The sequence below is a fragment of the Jaculus jaculus genome, chromosome 12, assembly GCF_020740685.1.
Source record: "Jaculus jaculus isolate mJacJac1 chromosome 12, mJacJac1.mat.Y.cur, whole genome shotgun sequence".
Classification (NCBI taxonomy): Eukaryota; Metazoa; Chordata; class Mammalia; order Rodentia; family Dipodidae; genus Jaculus; species Jaculus jaculus.
In genome coordinates this window covers 41,301,443-41,323,270 of record NC_059113.1, presented here as the reverse complement: position 1 = coordinate 41,323,270, position 21,828 = coordinate 41,301,443, and the positions used below count along the sequence as shown (strand labels likewise).

Genomic DNA, 21,828 nt, shown 5'->3' with positions numbered 1-21,828 from the left:
TTGTAATATGTCCTTTGAACTTCTGGTTTGGTCAGGGGGAAGTAAATAAATGCCTTCAATCCATCATGGTAGCCAGTATGATAGCATATTTTTGTTACTATTACTATAGGAGGGAATCACTTTCTTACATTTTTATCGATAGTGGGCAATATTTGTTTCAAAATTTGTTAAGTTTGATAAGCAAAAAGTAACATAATTAGCATTTAAATTTCTATCTATCATCTATCTCTGTTTATTGGTGCTGGGTATGGAACCTAGAACCTTGCGCATGCTAGGCAAGCAGTCTAGTCTGCTACTGAGTTATGTCCCCAGTATTTATCTATCTATCTATCTATCTATCTATCTATCTATCTATCTATCTATCTATCATCTATATTTATTTTTATTTTATTGATATAAGGTAGCCAGGCTATCTTAGAACTCACTATGGAGTTCAGGGTAGGTAGCCTTGAACACACAGCAGTTCTCTTGCCTCAGCCTTCCAAGTGCTGGGCATAAGCCATTATACCTGGCACTATTTTGATGTTGAGGATTGAACCCAGGGCCGCATGCATGCATCCATTCCAGCACTATGCTACACTCCTGGACTCTGTTTACTTAGTTTTTGTAGTTTAAGCCATAGACATAATTATGTAAATATTAATCGTTCTTATTACCATATTTTAAGTTATTAGTGACATATTTGAGGACCTTGTTAGCTGTTTTTTGACTACTTGTATTTCTTCTGAGAACCACCTACTTGTTTATATCCCCTATTCATTTTTCTACTGAGTAGGGTAATGGTTGAATTACTAATGCATAATCAGCCAGTTCTGTAAAGAGCCTTATGGTTAGGGGGGTGTGGTGGCACATACCTTTAAAGTCAGCACTATGGGAGGCAGAAGTAGGAGGATCTCTGCGAGTTTGAAGCCAGCCTGGGACTATAGAGTGAGTGCCAGGTAAGCCTGGGCTAGAGTGAGATCTACTTTGAAAAAACAAAACAAAACATAACCAAAAAAAAAAAAAAAGGAAAGAAAAGAAAGAAAGAAAAATAAAAATAAAAGAAAGCTGGGCGCGGTGACACACGCCTTTAATCCCAGCACTCGGGAGGCAGAGGTAGGAGGATCGCTGAGAGTTTGAAGCCACCCTGAGACCACATAGTGAATTCCAGGTCAGCCTGGGCTAGAGTGAGACCCTACCTTGAAAAACTGGAAAAAAATAATAATAATGCAAGAAAAAGAAAAAAAAAGTCTTACGGTTAATCTAGTTTTGTCTTTTCTTTTTGTGGTTCTGGGGATCGCGCCTGGAGCTGGGCACATGCTAGACAAGCTCTCTGTCACCGAGCCGCATCCTCAACCCCCTGTCATTTCCTTTCTTTTTTTATTATTTACTTCTTTATTGTCAACTTCCAAAATTATAGGCAACACCCCATGGTAATTCCCTCCCTCCCCCCACTTTCCCCTTTGCAACTCCTCTCACTATCATGCTCCTTCTCCCTCTCAATCAATCTCTCTTTCATTTTGATGTCCTCATCTTTTCCTGCTATTATGGTGGTCTTGTGTAGGTGGTGTCAGACACCGTGAGGTCATGGATATCCAGGCCATTTTCTGTCTGGAGGACTGTGTTGTAAGGAGTCCTACCCACCTTTGGCTCTTACATTCTTTTTTTTTTTTTTTTTTTTTTTTTTTTGGTTTTTCGAGGTAGGGTCTCACTCTGGTCCAGGCTGACCTGGAATTAACTCTGTCATCTCAGGGTGGCCTTGAACTCATGGCGATCCTCCTACCTCTGCCTCCCGAGTGCTGGGATTAAAGGCGTGCGCCACCACGCCCGGCTTGGCTCTTACATTCTTTATGCCACCTCTTCCACAATGGACCCTGAGCCTTGGAAGGATTGATAGAGATATTTCAGTGCTGAGTACTCCTCTGTCAATTCTTCTTAGTACCATGATGCCTTTTGAGTCATCCCAAGGTCACTGCCATCTGAAAAGAGAACTTTCTCTAGCCAAAAGTGAGAGTATCATTAATACATGGGTATGAATATTATTTTTTATTTTTTACTTTTGGGTATGAATATTAAGAGAAGTGCATAGTGGACAATTTGGTGAGCATAGTATATACATTTAGCCAGACACTAGCAGACATTACACCCCTAGAACTCATGACCACCCAGTTATAGGTTTTCAGTATCAGGGATGTATTCCCTCCCATGGAGTAGGCCTCCAGTCCAATTAGAGAGAGAGAGAGAAAGTACTTGGTTTTCCCCAAGGCAAACATGCCACTATTGCACCCATTGGCTCATTTGGCCTGGCTGACCAAATTTAAGGCTTGCAGTGTCCACTGTTGAGTATCTCCACTGGTGATTTCTCTCTCTCTTATTGAACTGCATGCAGTGTAGCTTTTTCCAGCTTTCTGTCAGCTGGTCTACATGGAGGAGGTTTTCAGCTCAGCTCCAGCAGGATTTCTTGGTGACCTTGCACCCAAATACACGGAGTCTTCTGCCATAGGGTTTAACCATCTGTTCCTGGTGGAAACCAAGGGACTTGGCAATTGTCTATAATGTTTTGGGGGCATCAGGGACTTCCCTGGCTAACAACCCATGGAAGGTACCCACCCCTGGCACTGGAAACTTTCTAGTAACAATCTATGGCTTCTGTATGTTTCATTGTCCAGAAAAGTAGGTTTCCATATGACTTATTCATACCCTCTTAAGATTTTGATCATTTTCTTGTATGTTCATAAACAGTGCCCAGGCTTCAGAAAAGAAAATAGCAACTTTTTTTAAATTTTTTTTTTTTAATTGAAACCTAACAAATTGTCTAGTTACATTTCCCCACAAAACCACAGACTGGGTAATAACTAAGTCTCTAGGCAACATATTCAAAGCTGTGATTGAAAATTAAAAAATATTCACCCCCCAAAAAATAATAAGGAAAGAAAAACCAAACCCCAGTCCTTAGGTTCAATGAAGAGAACCCAGCTACACACGAGCTAATCAAGAGCAGTTCTGCTTGGCTCAGGAGGCTGGAGACATCCTAACAACTCCAGTCAGAGCATTAACTTCAAGTTGCCTGCTTCCAGTTTCCAACTCGAATAAAGATCCTAGTTTTTCTATTACAAAACCCCTCTCATAAGTTGTTTTATTTATAATGGCAACTCTGAAAAGTTCACTGAAGTTAGCTGGACAATAAACCAGGCAGAAATTGCTTTACAAAATACAGAAAAAGCCCAAGATGCCACTCTCTCCAGAGAACCCATAGCTCAGTTTTATTGAGAGTAAAGAAAGACAACTTTTGCTCACACTTGAAGGAACTCCGCCTTTAACTTGGAATCTGTACTCAGAGTACACATGCAAGGATGACACTGTTATGCTAATACAATTGATTTGCTGCTGCATTTCCCTACTGTGTGTCTAGTATTAACATTATAAACAGAGCAGTGCAGCTAGTATTTGGAACAATCCTTATAGTGTTACATGTCAGGCACAACCTTTTTTTAAAATTTAATTAATTATTTATTTATTTGAGAGCGACAGACACAGAGAGAAAGACAGATAGAGTGAGAGAGAGAGAATGGGCGCGCCAGGGCTTCCAGCCTCTGCAAACGAACTCCAGACGCATGCGTCCCCTTGTGCATCTGGCTAACGTGGGACCTGGGGAACCTAGCCTCGAACCGGGGTCCTTACGCTTCTCAGGCAAACGCTTAACCGCTAAGCCATCTCTCCAGCCCAGGCACAACCTTTTATTTCTCTTCACACCGCTGGTTCTCTTTGCTCACCTGGGCCTCTTCCTCTTCGGTAAAGTCATTTTTGATATTGAAGGTCTTGCGGATCTCCTCAGGTGTCTTCCCCTTAATCATATTGGCAACAGTCTTGCATGTAACGTCCAGCAAACCCTTGATGTCTAAGTAGTTTGCAGCCAGAATAAGTTCAAAAAGTGTTCCTTGGTCAACTTTCAGGAATTCTTGGTCCCACACAGGGATATCATCAGTCCGCTTCTCTTTGTTCTCATCATCCTCAGGAGGAGGAGGGTCGTCCTTATGGTGGGTGCACCATTGAATGACCTTTTTTAGTATTGCTGCATTAACATTTGGTAGGGGAACTGGGTCATCATCTCCTTCATCATCCATTCCCAAATCTTCCAACATGGTTTTGATGGTCACAGACTGCTTGGCAATTTCTACATCAGCTTCAAATATCTCTCCATCAGAACTTTGCAACTTAATTGAAGGTATGGTGTTGGGGTCAGCACCGTGGGCCGGTGGCCAACGGGAATGGCGAGGTGTCCGCACACGGGAAAAAAAGATGGGCGACAAGGCCACCGTAACTTTTTTTTTTAAGTAGCACTTTTTTGTTTGTTTGTTTGAGGCAGGGTCTCCCACTAGCCCAGGCTGACCTGGAATTCACTTTGTAGTCTCAGGCCGGTCTTGAATTCACATCGATTCTCCTCCCTCAGCCTCCCAAGTGCTGGGATTAACAGTGTACGCCATCTCACCTGGCAATAGCAACTTTTAATGATCGCACCTAAAGTGTTTGATGCTTTTTCATCCCTCAGATTATAAAGGTAACATGTACTCATTGTAGAAAATTAGGAAATTTCAGATAAATACAAACATGAGAGTATAAATCACCCAGAGAGCATCATCCTAGTCTTCCCCCGACCATTGGTATATATTTATGAAAATAAAAGTGGAACCATTCGCTTTCTAAATCACGATTTGTTCTTGTGTCATTATGCATGATTCTGAAGCATTGTTTTTGGTGACCGCACAGTATTCTGTTACATGAATATATATGATCATTAGTTTGGCTGATCCCCTTTTGATGCATACTTGGGTTCTTACTGGGCTAATATTTTCACTTACAAGTTCCTTAATATTTTTTATATTTTATTTATTTATTTGAGAGAGAGGAAGAGGCAGATAGAGAGTGGGCACTCCAGGGCCTCTAGCCACTGCAAATGAACTCCAGATGCATGAGCCCCCTTATGCATCTGGCTTACATGGATCCTGGGGAATTGAACCAGGGTCTTTAGGCTTTGCAGGCAAACGCCTTAACCGCTAAGCCATTTCCCCAGCCCTACAAGTTCTCTTGATCATCACCTTACCTAGTCTTATTTCCATGAAGCATTTGCTTACTAATCTGTTTTTCTGGAGGTAAACTTTAATCTTTTTTTTTAAACTTTAATCTTATTTTTGTTAAAGTATTACTAATTTCAAATTAATAGTGTAGACTCATGAGATTTTCTAGCATTTTTGTTCTTTCTTGTATCAGAAGGAGAGGTGCTGTATTAGTCAGGGTTCTCAGGAGGAACAGAACTGCTAGAATGATTTAAAAAGGGGATTTATTGGATAAGCTTACAGTAGACCAATAGCAGTTGCAGGCCCGAGAATCACCCAACCTGGTAGCTGCTCAGTCCTCGTGTCCAGAAGCCTCAGCAGTCCCGACCTGGCACCGCAGATAATGCGGGGAAGCCTGGCGGCTTCCTGAGGAGCCGTTGGGTTTCGATCCACGTGGGTCTTGGGCTGATGCTGGTCTTCAGTCCGCAGTGGCCTTCAATCCACACTGCAAGGTAGCGAGCAGCTCCGGCAGTCAAGTGGAAGGGAGGAAGGAAGGAAGGAAGGAACTTTTTTTACCCAGAGCTTCCTTATATCAAGTCCCCTTTTGAGCGGGGCGCCCACTCTGGGGGAAGGGCTCACCTGGGGGAAAGACTTCTTCCTTTAGTTGAGCCTTCCTAGAAGCAACCTGTGGAATATTAAACAGATCAAGTTGACAACACCTTAACTATCATAGGTGCCAAAGGGTCATTTTGGGATTCTGCCACCTCCACAGCTTTCCTTTAGCATGGAACTGGTAAGGGGCAAAAGCACCAAGAAAGGAGTGATGCATAGATGATGAGGTAAAAAAAAAAAAAAAAGGTCAATCAAGCAGGCATCTGAGGAAATCGTCTGAGAAATCATAGCTTCAAAGACAGAACAGCTGATGAAAGGGACCAGTCTGAGAGTTGATGATTTGAATTCTGTCTCTGAGTCTGCTAACTCTGTGTCCTTGGGCAGGTTGCTCAATGTCTCAGTGTTCTCATCTGCCAGATGATTTCCAACCCTCTTATATCTTTGAAGGTCTCTGCAAATCAATTTTTATCACAATAGCTGCATAATCCTAGACAAGTTGCTTTAACTTCTCTGAGGCTGGGCTTTCTCATCTGTGCAGTGGAAACACTAATAGCTACTTCATAGAGTTGGTGTGACTTGATGTTTGTAGAGCACTTATCACAGGGCCTGACCCATACTGAGTCTCCAATAAATGCTAGCTATTTTTATTGCATGCTGAGTGTTATGTAAGATGAGAATAATTATGTCATCCCACACTGTGTATAGAAAGAACTCTGTCTTCTCAAGTGGTTTCAAAGTTCAATCTTCAGCTGGGACAGCTGCCAAGGGGCATAGTACAAAGTCACCGCTGGCCACTGACCTCCCTTTTGAGTTTATTCTTCCCCAGGGCCTGGCTGCTGTCCCAATGTGGGTCAAGTAAACTGGCTACTGTGGAACGCAGATAAGACAGATGTAGGGATGTTGGTAGACAGAAGAAGCAATGGGAAACCTACTCTCCAAATAGAAAATGAAGCCCTGGGTACCTGGGAGTGGAAAAGAAAGGGAAGTAAACCTGAAATTGTATGAATCATCAGTGCCAGGGATGCTAGTGAGAAAAAAAGCTGACGTACTTTCAAGTTGTGATTAATTAGCACACAGACAGGAGGGAGAAATTGTGGGGGTGGCTGAAGTTTCACTGGTGTGAATTCTTGGCCATTCTGTAAAATCAGGAAGCTAGTTTCTATTTTTGTCCTCCAAAGGGACTGTGTCTGGTCATTATACTGCTGGTGGCATGCAAAGTGACTTAGATGCTAGACATACAAACATTTAAAACCTTTATTCTTTTCTGGAATTAGGGAGATATGATTAATAGTCAATTCCATGACTTCATAGACATAACAATTTGGGATAAATAAAAGTGAGTTCTTTTTTTGTTTGCTTTAGTTTTCCTCCTACCTCTGCCTCGCGAGTGCTGGGAGGGATTAAAGGCGTGCACCACCATGCCCGGCTTAAATTCACTTTTTTTTTGTTTTTTCGAGGTAGGGTCTCACTATGGTCCAGGTTGACCTGGAATTAACTCTGTAGTCTCAGGGTGGCCTTGAACTCATGGCGATCCTCCTACGTCTACCTCCCGAGTGCTGGGATTAAAGGCGTGCTCCACCACTCCCGGCTTTTAAATTAATTTTTACACACCTGAGTCAACTCAAAGATGATATGCAGAAATGGCAAATATTGTGCTGGGGGTAAAATTGTAACATCAGATACGGATGGTACAGTAATATGGAAGGTAGAATCCCTACAAGATGTCCATGTCCTAGGGACTCTGAAAATAGGACTGGGTTATTTTTTTTTTTTTTTAGGATAAGTGTTCTGAGATGGGGAGATGATTCTACATTAGATATGTGAGTTAAATGTGGTGGCTCATGCCTACAGTCCCAGCACTCAGGAGGTAGGAGGATCCACCATGAATTTGAGGCCAGAGTGAGTTTACAGGTCAGCCTGGGCTAGAGTGAGACCCTGTTTCAAAATCAATTAATCAATCAACAAATAAATAGGGAAAAAAGATGTGTGGGCCCAGAATGTCAAAAGATCATTACAAGAAGTAGGCAGGAGAGTTTAAGCTGGTGATGACAGAAGCAGAAGGTGGAGTGATGTGTATCCAAAAGAAGCCAGTGGCTTCTAGCAGCTGGGAGGGACAAGGAACCTATTTTCTCCCGGAAACTTCAAAGGAGTCAACACCTTGTATTAGCTTATGAGGCTCATTTTGTATTTCTTTTTATTTTCTTTCCCTTCTTCTTTCTCTCCCTCCTTCTTTTTCTTTTTTAAAAAATATTTTGTTCTATTTATTTATTTGAGAGAGGGGTGGAGGTGGTGCACCAGAGCCTCCAGCCATTGCAAATAAACTCCAGACACATGCACCCCCTGTGCATCTGGCTTATGTGGGTCCTGGAAAATCAAACCGGGATCCTTTGGCTTTGCAGGCAAATGCCTTAACTGCTAAGCTATCTCTCCAGCTCTTTTTTTTTTTTTTTTTGAGGTAGGGTTTCACTCTAGCTCAGGCTGATCTGGAATTCACTATGTAGTCTCAGGGTGACCTCAAACTCCTATCTCTGCCTCTTGAGTGCTGGGATTAAAAGTGTGCACCACCGTGCCCGGCTGAGACCCTACCTTTTAAGACCAAAAAAGAAAAAAAAAAGTATGTGTTGTTTGAGGCCACTCAATTTGTGGTCATTTGTTAGAACAGCCACAGGAAATGCGTACAAGTACACCAGCATTAGATGCCCTTGAAGTGGTACATTCTGCGAGTTCAACAACTCCCCACGGTGGAGAAAGGGACACTGGCTACTTAACCTCACCCACCTAGGAGGGAGCTGGCCCAGCCATCATGTTTGGCAGACTGGCCAAGGGCAGGAAGGGCTCTCCACCCCACCCGGAAGATTCTTGAATAAGTGATACAGTGGGTCCTGACTCATAGACCTTGTCAACAATTGTAATCTTGTTCAGCCTGCTCATTTTACAGATGGAGAAACTGAGGCTTTAGAGCTGGGAAGTAGCATGAGCAAAACCACCGGTAATGGGGCTGGTTTGGCCAAGATGACTAAACGGCTGAGTTCCCGAGGCAGGTTAGGGAGCAGCAAGCAGCACAGGCACGCGTGGGTCCCCACAGCAGGGTGGGGAGCCCTGAGGGGGGTGAGGCCTGCGCCTTCAGCTGGGTGTGAAACGTTCCCGTCCTCTGCGTGTCTGAGCCTATGGCTCTCACACTGCTTCCTCTCAGATCTTTTTTGTTTGTTTGTTTTTACTTATTTATTTGAGAGCAACAGACAGAGAGAGAAAGAGGCAGAGAGAGAGAGAGAAAGAGAGAGAGAGAGAGGAGAGGAGGTGCGCCAGGGCTTCTAGTCACTGCAAACGAACTCCAGACGCGTGCGCCCCCTTGTGCATCTGGCTAACGTGGGTCCTGGGGAATTGAGCCTTGAACCGGGGCCCTTGGACTTCACAGGCAAGCGCTTAGCCGCTAAGCCATCTCTCCAGTCCTCAGATCTTTTTAAATCAAGGTTTTAATAACCATCCTGTTAACACATGATCTTTTAGAAAAGTGTTGAAACAGCAATACCCTTGGTGAAAGTGCTCCTCTGTTCTGTTCTTTTCCTGAACCCAGCACTGGAATAAATGCTTTCTCCCTGTCTGGCCTGCTCCAGTAGAAGGGCACTTGTTTTCAAGGGCACGCATTTTCTTCTATAGAAGGGGCAGTCTTCTGTAAAAAGCATGAAATTTGGGATTTTTTTTTTTTTCCTGCAGCTCAGCATTGACGAATCAAAACTGGCTTTTGTGGTATGAACACTCCTGAATAAAGCTCCGCTTCCTCATTTTGAGCAGAGAATGGTCTTCATATAAAGGCCACAAATCCCTCATGTGATTTTCAATGGGGGCATTCAGACCCATGTTATATCACAGAAGAATGGACAAAATCAAGTGAGAAATTGTTTCTGAGATTCCATAAACTGTCATTTTACCTATTAAGTTGTGAGTATAAGTGGTTGGAGTATTACTCCCCTTTTATTTAGACAGTGGTCACTAACAAGTGGCCCTCAAAGTAGCAACCCTTACATTGCAGATAAGATAGATGTTCCAGGTCACGTCACCATTTAATGGCCCAAGAATCATTATGTTGTCAGCTAATAGGTATTTAGAAGTGGAGTCAAGTATGGTGGCACAGTCTTGCAATCTCAGCCCTCAGGAGATCCAGAAAGGAGGACCGTAAGTTCAAGGCCAAGCTGGGATATAACAAGACTTGTTTCAAAAAGAAAAAGAAAAAAAAAAAAAACATTTGAGATGAAATGATTGAAAAGTGAAACTTTTATGTCTGTACAATCAATCAATGTATATGATCACATACATGTAAAGAAAGGAGCTGCACACACTATCAGGCTGGGCTAAGTAGAGAGTCATTAGCAGAAGGAATGAATTCTAATTTAAGCAGCAGGACTGACAAACTTCACTGGCAAGAAGACTCAAGTCACCTTTTTTGGCTTAAATATATTTATTTATTTATTTATTTGAGAGAAAGAGACAGAGAGAGAGGGAGAGAATGGGTTTACCAGGGCCTCCAGCCACTGCAAATGAACTCCAGATGCATGTGCCCCTTTGTGCATCTGGCTTATGTGGGTCCTGGAGAATTGAACCTGGGATCCTTTGGCTTTGCAGGTAAATGCCTTAATCGTTAAGCCATCTCTCCAGCCCTCAGGTCACTTTTGTATCTACTGAAATCACTTGACTCAAAGGCTGGATTTTTTTTTTTTTTTTTTTATGAGGCAGGGGCTTGTCATGTAACCCAAGCTAGCCTTAAACTCATAATCTTCCTGCCTGAGCCTTCCGACTATTGGGATATAAAGTGTGTGCCTTGCTGGGTGTGGTGCTGCATGCCTTTAATCCCAGCACTCGGGAGGCAGAGGTAGGAGGATCGCTCTGTAGCTCACTTGGTAGCTCAGGCTGGCCTTGAACTCTTGGTAATCCTCCTACCTCAGCCTACCTAGTGTGGGGAGTAAAGGCATGTACCCCTATGCCTGGATATTAGTTTTATTATTATTTTTTTAAAATAATGCCTATGTTTACTTTTAACATTTTTATTTATTTGCACACATAGTGTGAGAGAGAGCATGCCAGTATCTCCTTCTGCAAATGAATCCCTGTCCAGCTTTACATGGATGGGAAATTGAACCTGAGATGACAGGTTTTGCAAGTACCTTTAGTGGCTGAGCCATCCCCCCCCATCAGATCCCTGGGTCACATTTTATTTATTTATTTTTGAATTTTTATTATTTATTATTTATTATTATTTTGCTTTGTTTTTTGAAGGTAGGGTCTCACTCTAGTCCAGGCTGACCTGGAATTCACTATGTAGTCTCAGGGTGGCCTTGAACTCATGGCAATCCTCCTACTTCTGCCTCCTGAGTGCTGGGATTAAAGGCGTGCACCACCACAACTGGCTATTTATTGATTTATTTTTATTTTTTAAAATATATTATTTATTTATTTATTTGAGAGAGACAGAGTAAAAGAGGTAGAGAGAAAGAGAGAAAGAATGGGCACTCCAGGGCCTCTAGCCACTGCAAACAAACTCCAGACACATGTGCCTCCTTGTGCATCTGACTTATGTGGGTGCTGGGGAATTGAACCGGGGTCCTTTGGCTTTGCAGGCCTTAACTGCTAAGCTATCTTCTCCAGCCCTATTTATTGACTTATTAATAAAAAGTTGTACTCTTAGACTCCCTTATCCCTTCCCCAATTCTCCCCCCCCCCTTTTTTTTGGTTTTTCAGTGTAGTGCTTTTGCTCTAGCCCAGGCTGACCTGGAATTCATTATGTAGTCTCAGCGTGGCCTTGAACTCATGGTGATCCTCCTATCTTGCCTGGGAATAAAGGCATGGGCCACTATGCCCAGCCCCAGCCCCAATTCTGCTAAGGGTCTTCTTAAGTGGGGTTATTAGTATTCATTGTGGGGACCAAGAGGCCTCAGTCACTCTCTGGGGAGGTTGGGAGAATACAGTGCCTCAGGCTATTTCTACCCACTCTCAGGCTTTAGCAATCTTTCTTCCCCCTCTTCCATAATGTTCAGAGCCTTGATGGACAAGACAAGGATCTGATTTAGTGTTGTCTTCTCTGTAGCCTCTGGATCTCTGTTTTGATGAAGTTTGAGTGACTATAGTGTCTACCATTATCTCCCTAGAACTAGTTTTTAGGCTAGCTATGAGAGCAGCATTCATGTCACCTTGTCCTCTGTAGTGACCTCTGGGCCCAGGGAAGATCAGGTGGTGGGGGAACCCATCTCATGGTAGGCTGTTGGCTTTCTATGCTTGATGTATCCTGGTTCTCCCCAATATTCTCCACCATCTGTAAGTTAGAACAGTTTCTCCATCAAAAGGTGCGAGTAGGGCTGGAGAGATGGCTTAGCAGTTAAGCACTTGCCTGTGAAGCCTAAAGACCCTGGTTCGAGGCTTGATTCCCCAGGACCCACGTTAGCCAGATGCACAAGGGGGAGCACGTGTCTGGAGTTCATTTGCAGTGGCTGGAGGCCCTGGCATGCCCATTCTCTCTCTCTCTCTCTCTCTCTCTCTCTCTCTCTATCTGCCTGTTTCTCTGTCTGTTGTTCTCAAATAAATAAATAAAAATAAAAGTCTTTTAAAAAAAAGGTGAGAGTACTTTGCATTAAAGGGGATAAGTTTAGTTATTAGAGAAACTTTTTGATGTGTCTGCTCACTCTTCTGAGTTAAAGAGCTGTGGAGGTTCTCTCTGGAGCCTATTAGTTTACTGTCCTAGGGAATCTGACTTGGTTCCCAGAACCAGATATAAGTCTCATACACTGAGCGGGTCTCATGCCCAATCCATGAGCACTTGGTTACCTACATCAGGTGTGTGTCATGATTGCACAGGTGTATACTTCTTTTTTAAAATATATTTTATTTTTATTTATTTATTAGAGACAGAGAGAGAAAGAGGCAGAGAGAGAGTGAGTGAATGGGCATGCCAGGGCCTCCAGCTGCTGCAAATGAACTCCAGACACATGTGCCACCTTGTGCCTCTAGCTTATGTGGGTCCTGGGGAATCCAACCTAGGTCTTTTGGCTTTGCAGGCAAATGCCTTAACCACTAAGCTATCTCTCCACCCCACAGGTGTATACTTCTTGCTCAGTTGGTTAATTTTATATCTGGCAGGATCTCTTGATAATTTAATTTGTTGGCAACTATTATTCTTCACATTTTATTTTATTGGTTTTTCGAAGGAGGGTCTTGCTGTCTAGCCTAGGCTGACTTGGAATTCAATATGTAGTCTCAGGGTGACTTCAAACTCACAGTGATCCATCTACCTCTGCCTCCTGAATGCTGGGATTAAAGGTGTGTGCTACCATGCCCAGCTAATTTTATTATTATTATTATTATTATTATTATTATTATTATTTGGTTTTTTGAGGTAGGGTTTAACTCTAGTCCAGGCTGATGTGGAATTCACTGTGTAATCTCAGAGTGGCCTCGAACTCACGACTATCCTCCTACTTCTGTCTCCTGAGTGCTGGGATTAAAGGTATATACCACCACACATGGCTTTTATTTTATTTTTTAAAAGTATTTTTATTTGGGGCTGGAGAGATGGTTTAGTGGTTAAGGCACATGCTCTTAGAGCCTAACAACCCAGGTTCATCTTCCCAGTACCCATGTAAAACCAGATGCACAAAGTGGCACATGCTTCTGGAGTTTATTTGCAATGGCTGGAAGCACTGAAGCATCCATACTCATACTCTCTCTCTCTCTCATTCTCTGCCTTTTTCTCTAGGCGTGTCTCTTTCAAATAAATAAATAAAAATATTATGAAATTTTTTATTTAGTTAGGTATAGTGGTGACTACCTTTAACCCTAGCACTTGAGAGGCAGAGATAGGAGGATTGCTGTGAGTTCAAGGCCAGCCTGGGACTACATAGTGAATTCCAGGTCAGCCTGGGCTAGAGTGAGACCCTACCTCAAAAAAAAAAGAAAAATTTATTTATTTACTTAAGGAAAGGAAGAAGAAGGACAAGGAGGAGGAGGAGAAGAAGAGAAAGAGAAAATGAGAATGAGACTATGGCATGTTAGGGTCTCTAGCCACTGCAGACAAACTCCAGATGCATGCACCACTTTGTGCATCTGGCTTTATGTGGATAGTGGGAAATTGAATCCACACTTTTAAATGCTGAGCCATCTCTCCAGTTCCTCCTTTTAAAAATATTTTATTATTTATTTGACAGAGAAAGAGAGAGAGAGAGAGAGAGAGAGAGAGAGAGAGAGAGAGAGAGAGAGAGAATGGGTACGCCAGAGCTCCAGCCCCTGCAAATGAACTCTAGACGTATGTGCCCCCTTGTGCATGTGGCTAACGTGGGTCCTGGGGAATCAAACCTGGGTCCTTTGGCTTTGCAGGCAAATGCCTTAACCGTTAAGCCAGCCCTCCAGCCCCCATTTTAAAGTATGCTTTGTTTGCATGTGTATTTAATGTGTGTGTGCATGCATATGGGTATTATATGTGTGTGGGTATGTGAGCATGTGGAGGTCAGCCTGGGATGTCATCCTCAGGTAAACTGTCCACCTCTTTTTTAAAAAAATAGTTTATTATATTAATTAATTAATTAATTAATTTGACAGCAAAAGAGAAAGACAGAAAATGGGCACATCAGGGCCTCCAGCCACTGCAAATGAACTCTAGATGCGTGTGCCCCCTTGTGCATCTGGCTAACATGGGCCCTGGGGAGTCAAACGGGGATCCTTTGGCTTTGCAGGCAAATGCCTTAACTGCTAAGCCATCTCTCCAGCCCCTTACCCCCCCCCCCGCAATCTTTTTGTTTATTTTTATTTATTTATTTGAGAGCAACAGACAAAGAAAGAAAGAGGCAAGAAAGAGAGAGAGAAAATGGGCATGTCATGTTCTCTAGCCACTGCAAACGAACTCCAGATGCATGTGCCACCATGTGCATCTGGCTTATGGGTCCTGGGGAATCGAGCCTGGAACCAGGGTCCTTAGGCTTCCCAGGCAAGTGCTTAGCTGCTAAGCCATCTCTCCAGCCCCTGTCCACCTCTTTTTAAAAATTTTTCTTTCTTTTTTTGTGTGTATATATATGTATGGGTATGCCAGGGTCACTTGTCATTGAAAATGAACTCCAGATGCATGTGCCACTTTGCATTTGGCTTTATGTGGGTGCTAGGATATTGAACATGGGCTTTGCAATCAAGTGCCTTTAACTACTGAGCCATTTGCCCAGTTCCTGTCCACCTCTTTTTGAGTCAGGAGCTCTCATTGGCTTGGAGCCGATTAGGCTAGACTGGTTGGACATTGAGCTCTGGGGAATCTGCTTGTCTCCACCTTCCCAGTGTTGAGATGACAGGTGTGTATCACCATGCCCGGCACTTACGTGGATGCCAGGGATTGAACCTAGTCCTCATGCGTCAGAGGCAAGCAGTTTATCAACTGAGTATTGAGTATCTTCCTAGTCTCAATTATAAAGTTGTTTTTTTTTTTCCCTCTTGAGGTAGGGTCTCACTCTAGCCCAGGCTGGTCTGGAATTCACTAAGTAGTCTCAAGGTGGCCACGAACACATGGTGACCCTTCTACCTCTGCCTCCTCAGTGCTAGGATCAAAGACCATGCCCGGCTTTAATTATAAAGGTTTTTTTTTTTTTTTAAATACACTTTATATGTTAGTATTCTGTTACTGTAACAAATACCTTAGATAATCAACTTACAAGGAGAAAAGTTTGATTTTGGCTTGCAGTTTTAGAAGTTTCAGTCCATAGTCAGGAAAAACCATTGCTTTTAGATGTTTTAGATGGTAGAAGCCTGTGGTGCAGCAAACTGTGCACTTCATGGTTGGGACACACAGACACACAGACACACACACACACACACACACACGAAGAGATTGTGTCCCACAATCCTCCTGAGGCCATGCTCCCATGACCTAATACCTACCAAAGCTTTTGCCACAGCCCAGTAGTGTCAGAGGCTAGGGAACAGGAAATTCACCCCAAGTGACCTCCTAGCACCCTGCACAAGGGGCTGGTTTCTCTGTGTCTTGTCTATGTTTCATATTTCAATCTGAAAATCTTCAGTTTTGTTGGATGAAATATGGAATCTTTTTGCTATTCTGTTTTGAATGTGTTTGAATAGAATTTCTTTTTTTTTTTGTCAATTGCTTCTTGTTGCTCAGTTTTTCTTTCTTTTTTTTTTTTTTTTTGGTGTTTTTCAGGTAGGGTCTCACTCTAGCTCAGGCTGACCTGGAATTCACTATGTAGTCTCATGGTGGCCTCGAACTCATGGCAATCCTCCTACCTCTGCCTCCCAAGAGCTGGGATTAAAGGCGTGAGCCACCACACCCGTTTTTTTTTAGAGCTCTGTGTTATGAAAGTGCTTAAGTGAAAGAAAGAAAGAGCAGGAAGGAGTACCAGAAGAGAGAGGTGAAAATAGTTTGGAATTTACAAACATTCACTGAAAAAGCCTTCTTATTCATTCAACAAATATTAAGTCCCTACTATTGAAACTAGAGGTAAAAGGCATGGCTGTTACCCTAAATGCCACCTTTATTAAATGTAAAATGTTGGGAAGTATTTCTCTTTAGTACTTATTACTGCTTGACATACTAATGTATCTTAGATGTTTTCTGTTTCCCTTCTAGTTCTTTTTGTTTTTTTTTTCCCTTTCATTGTTAGAAAATCTCCAGGAAGCTGGGCATGATGGCAACATACTCATAATCCCATCACTCAGGAAGCTGAGGCAAGAGGATTGAGAGTTCAAGGCTAGCCTAGGCTACACAGGGAGAGCTTATCTAACCCCCCCACCCCAAAAGGCCCTCTAGAAAGGAAGGGACTTTGGGAGGTTTAATTGTTCTTCCCTGGGGCAAGAACTGGTAGGCATTCAATAAGTACATATTGATGTTTTAATACACAATCTTTGGGTACTGCAACTAATTCATTGGCTTACTCAGAGTGGGAGTTAGGCTGAAATTGTGTAGTCCATTCAGCTCAGGCTGGTAAGAAATACTTCATTCCTTTGTAGTCCTACTGTTTAGGCAAAATAGCTGCTGCCTTATTTGTGTAAAGGTATGTGAGCAGACACTATTTTTCTCCAGGGACAGTCACACTGTTTATGTAGGTGTGATATCAACAGTGCTTAGGGTTGCCAGGTGTTACTCAAATCAGCAAATGAGTGTTGGCTATTCTTTCCTGGGGAAGCAGCTACCACGCTGGGTATGGGTTGGAGTGGCAGCCAGGCTGTGTGAAGACTGAAGCTTGGGAGACTGGAGGCTCTGCTGCCACACAGTTCCAGGTCCAGTGGAAGCCCAAGGTCAGGTAGGCTGCTGGGGAAGAAATCACAAACTCTCTCAAATAAGTCCATTCGTTTCCCAGTTCCTTCTTTCTGAATTTGCTCCAGTGCAAAGGCTATTTATCTGTGCTTCCCACCCCAAACTTCCCCCCACTTTAATATCTTCTTGTACCAGCCCAGCAGTCCATACATAGGACTATTTCTATTTCTGAAATACTATGGTGTACAGAGCATTCCCATTCAAAACTTACTGAGAGAGGGGGCTGGAGAGATGTCTTAGCAGTTAAGGCACTTGCCCACGAAGCCCAAGGACCCAGGTTCGATTTCCCAGTAACCACATAAAGCCAGATGCACAAGGTGGTGCATGCATCTGGAGTTTGTCTGTAGTGGCTAGAGGCCCTGGCCAGCCCATTCTTTCTCTCTCTCTCAAATAAATAAAAAAAAACAAAACAACAACAACAAAAAACTTGAGAGGGCTTGTAAAGGGAAAGTCACTGGGGGCTTGCTGACCCCTGAGTGAATTGCAAGGTGGGGATGGGTATCATTGAAGGAGAACTTGATGAGGGCTTTGTGCTCAGTGACTAGAATGATGGCCCCATTGGCAGAAAACACAAACATTGTTTCGTAAATATCAGTTGAAGCCAAAGGAGGATATGTTTGGGGTTTAGGCATGCCGGCTTCAAATGGACACATGCAGCAGACCATTAGCAACCAGCCAGCCATTGACTATTCCTAGGATGCTCCTAAGGATTAGAAAAACAATACTGCTCAAAGGAATATGTAGAGATCAGGCTGAGCCAAGCCTCAAACCCATGATTCTCCTGCTTTTGCCTCCCAAGCGCAGGAATAACAGGTTGTGCATAGCATATCTACTAATCCTTTGATTTTGCTCACCTGATTTATTGGAGAGTGAGCTATGGCCCATTTCCTTCGAATTTTCACAGCAGGCTTAGGTGCATTGTGTTCCTTTTGTGAGTGTGTGATGTGGTCAAAGTCTAAAGTCCAGTACATTCACTAACTAGAGTTTGGGCTTCAACTCAGGCCTCCCCTATAGGAACTACTTACTTTTCATCCCTTTCAGGGCTAGGAAGGTCTTAGTCTCTTTCCTGTATTTCAGAGTTTGTGGAAAGGAAGATCTTAGGGTAATCATGCATGTTCTCAGGGACTGTGACATTGAGCCCTTTGAATTAACCCAATGACTTTGAACTGAAACCTGTGCCTCAGCAAAGTGCTTCTGAATGCTTTATGGAGGTAGAAGGGTGACACAGTTTTCACCTTTTCTTTTGGCCAGAGGACAGCCTTGGATGACTTCCTCAGGTACCGGTCACCCTTTTTTTTTTTTTTTCTTTTCGAGGTAGTGTCTTCCTCTAGCCTAAGCTGGCCTATAATTCACTTTGTAGTTTCAGGCTGGCCTCCAACTCACAGCGATCCTCCTACCTTGGCCTCCAGAGTACAGAGATTAAAAGCATGTGCCACCACGCCCAGCACTGGTCATCTTATTTTAGACTTTTTTATATTTTAGAGGTAGGGTTTCACTCTAGCTCAGGCTGACCTGGAACTCACTATATAGTCTCAGGGTGTCCTCGAACTCATGGTGATCCTCTAACCTCTGCTTCTCATGTGCTGGTATTAAAGGCATGCATTATCATACCAGGAGGATTTTTTTTTTTCTTAAAAAGATATGGAACGCTTCACGAATTTGTGTGTTATCCTTGTGCAGGGGCCATGCTAATCTCCTTTGTATTATTCCAATTTTAGTATATGTGCTGCTGAAGCAAGCACTTTTTTGTTTTGTTTTGTTTTTTTGAGGTAGGCGTCTTACCACTCTAGCCCAGGCTGACCTGGAATTCACTCTGTAGTCTCAGGGTGGCCTTGAACCATGGTGTTCCTACCTCTGCCTCATGAGTGTTAGGATTAAAGGTGTGCACCACCACACCTGGCTTGGTTGTCTTTTTAAAAAAAATTATTTTGTACCTGTAAGAATGTCTCTGTCTCCCTTTATGTCAGCATGACGTGCACATGAACTCACCAAGGTCTCTTGCAACTGCAAAAATGCCTATCTATGTGGGTGGCTGTGGAATTCGATGCCAGGCTGGCAGGCTTTGCCAGAAAGTGCCTTTAAGTGCTGAGCCATCTCCCCAAGTTCCTGTGGCCACCTTTGTTGAATCATTGTCTTTCATTGGTTTGGAACTCACCTAATTAGGCTACAATGGTTGGCTAGTGAGCCCCAGGGATCTGCGTTTCTCTGTATTCCCAGCATTGATATTATAACTGATGGCCACCATGTCCAGTTTTTTAAAAAAAATATATGTGTGTATATGTATATGTAAAATTTAATTTTTATTGACAATTTCCATAATTGTAGACAATAACCTGTGGTAATTCCCTCCCTTCCCCCGCTTTCCCCTTTGAAACTCTACTCTCCATCATATCCCCTCCCCTCTCAATCAGTTTCTCTTTTATTTTTATGTCATAATCTTTTCCTCCTATTATGATGGTCTTGTGTAAGTAGTGTCAGGCACTGTGAGGTCATGGATATCTAGGCCATTTTGTGTCTGGAGGAGTAAAAAAATATTATTTTATTTGTGAACAGAGAGTATATGGGTGTGCCAGGACCTCTTGTCATTGCAAATGAACTCCAGATGCACACACCACTTTGTGCATCTGTCTTTACAAGGATGCTGGGGAATGGAACCTAGACAGGCTGACTTTGCAAGCAAGGCTCTAACTGCTGAGTCATCTCCCCAGCCATTCGTCCTTTTTTTTTTTTAATATCTTTTATTTATTTATTCATTTATTTGAGAGAGAAAGTGGTGGACAGAGAGAAAGTGAGAATGGGCGCGCCAGAGCCTCCAGCCACTGCAAACAAACTCCAGATGCATGTGCTCTCTTGTGCATCTGGCTTCAGTGGATCCTGGAGAATTGAACCAGGATCCTTTTTATTTTTATTATTTATGTTTCTCAATTTTTATTAACATCTTCCATGATTATAAAAAATATCCCACGATAATACCCTCCCTCCCCCCCACCAGGATCCTTTTGACTTGGCAGGCAAATAAATGCCTTAACCGCTAAGCCATCTCTCCAGCCCCAATTCCTCCTTTTTAATATGGGTTCTGGGTATTGAACTCAGGTGCTCATGTATCCATTGCACTATCTCCCAGCCCCACAAGGCTGATTTTGTAACTTATTCTTCCTTTAGAAACTGCCTTTCATCTTCCTTGGCACTTTATTTCCTCTGGATTTGGCATAATGGAAACAAGGGGTGGGGCAGTTTGCTGACTCTTATTTATTCTGTTCAGCCCCAAGGCCCATCTCTAGGGAGAACGCTGTCCCAACCAAGGAGGAAGGAGATCGGCATAGGGCCTTTGACATCTTTGAGGGCTCTGCCAAGCCAAGCTCATTCATTAAGATGTGGATAACACACCAGTGATGACAAACACCAGTTCTAGGTCCAGACTATATGGGAGGGGCAGTAGCCTGGGAGGTGACAACAACATTTTCTGAGGGGTTTGGCCTCCCATTAGATGACTCAGTGTGCTTCCCAGCACCTCAGGCAGGTGGCCAGGACTACAGCTGCTGCCTTTATCTTTTCCTCCTGGGGTGGAACTCTTCTGTCTTGGCACCAGGTCTACAGCCAGCCTGCATTAATCACCTCCCTGCCTGAGATCTCTTCAGCTGGCGCACAGCTGTCTCCAGCCAGGGAATCAGAGCTCCAGAGCCCGAGTTCTCAGGACATCGTAGGCCACTGGTCTTGGGGGTAAGAGCTGTTTGGGTTTCAGGTGATAGTCTGTAAAATGGAGGTAATGATTCCAGTCTCACAGGCTTGGTGTGATAATGGGTGAGCTAATAATATGTAAAGCACATAGAGCACTGCTTTAGCCCTATAAATGACTTTATTTATTTATATATGGTTTTTGGTTTTTCGAGGTAGGGTCTCCCTCTAGCCCAGGCTAACCTGGAATTCACTATGTAGTCTCAGGGTGGCCTTGAATTCATGGCGATCCTCCTACCTCTGCCTCCTGAGTGTTGTGATTAAGGACGTGTGCCACCATACCTGGCTAATACATGACTTTATTAATGTTCCCGTTCTTGTATCAGTTTAGCAGAGAATAATAGTATGGCTTTTGGAGTCAGACAACTTACTAAGTGTGGTTAGGTTTGAATCTTCTCTAGTTGAGTGACCTTGGGCAACATCTTATTTGCTAAACGGGAGTATTTATCTCTTGTGTCACTGTGATGAAATAATGCAGACAAATATTTGGTACAATTGCCAGGAGAAGTACACAAGTATGAATTTGCTAATCATGTTTTGGAGCCCTGTATCCTTCAGAGACTAGTTCAAGGTTCTTTCCTTCTCACAAACCCCACTAATCCTGAGCTTTACTGAGCGTTATAATCCTTATAATTCATCTTGCATCCTTTCTATTCCTATCCACCTTCCTCAAACGCGTAACTGGGCTTCCTCACCTTGCTGTCATCTAGAGGCGTGGCTTAGACTTGTTGAAACGTTCTCAATCTCCGCAGAACCAATCCCAAGAGCACTGAAATTCGAATCAACGCCGGGCATGATATGGCAAATTCCTAAAAGTATTCTAAAAGCAGCTTTGTTCCTTTAAGTTTCCACTCCCTGAAACAGCGGGCCTAATTTTTCCCTTGTCTCAGATTTAGTGCCCGCCCCCTCCAGCTACCTCGGGTAATTCTTCCCCCACGGTGCCACAGAGTTTCTGGAAACCCCAATTACAGGTTTAAAGCCCAACTCTCAGCGTCTGACGGCGCCTGCGCACAAGGTGGCCGCCGGTCTGACGCCAGCACGCTGGGCCCGGCGCCCCCTCCCCCGCGTGACGCCAGCCCCGCCCACTCGCCCGCCGGCTCCTACGCATGCTCCCCGCCCCGCCCCGCCCCCGTGCGTCACAGAATGGCCTCCGACACC

The 21,828-nt window shown here is 43.5% G+C and overlaps 1 protein-coding gene and 1 non-coding gene across 2 annotated transcripts; both read right to left on the bottom strand.

Moving 5' to 3' along the window:
* Positions 1 to 3,716: 3,716 nt before the first annotated feature.
* On the bottom strand, positions 3,717 to 21,778 carry LOC123453576 (S-phase kinase-associated protein 1-like). The gene is made up of 2 exons (XM_045130599.1): positions 21,670 to 21,778; positions 3,717 to 4,300 (listed from the first exon to the last, which is right to left on the bottom strand). Exons 1-2 carry the CDS (start codon positions 21,776 to 21,778, stop codon positions 3,717 to 3,719), a joined length of 693 nt encoding a protein of 230 aa, XP_044986534.1.
* On the bottom strand, positions 18,571 to 18,677 carry LOC123453833. The gene has a single exon (XR_006633011.1). It is a non-coding gene; the product is annotated as a U6 spliceosomal RNA (small nuclear RNA).
* Positions 21,779 to 21,828: the final 50 nt, after the last annotated feature.

Bases quoted from the DNA above. Each gene is read 5' to 3' on its own strand.
- LOC123453576 (XM_045130599.1), bottom strand. From the start codon at position 21,778: ATGCGTAGGAGCCGGCGGGCGAGTGGGCGGGGCTGGCGTCACGCGGGG. The intron at 4,301-21,669 runs GTCAGACGCTGA...TAAAAAAAAAAG, and splicing joins CCACCTTGTGCGCAGGCGCC to TTACGGTGGCCTTGTCGCCC.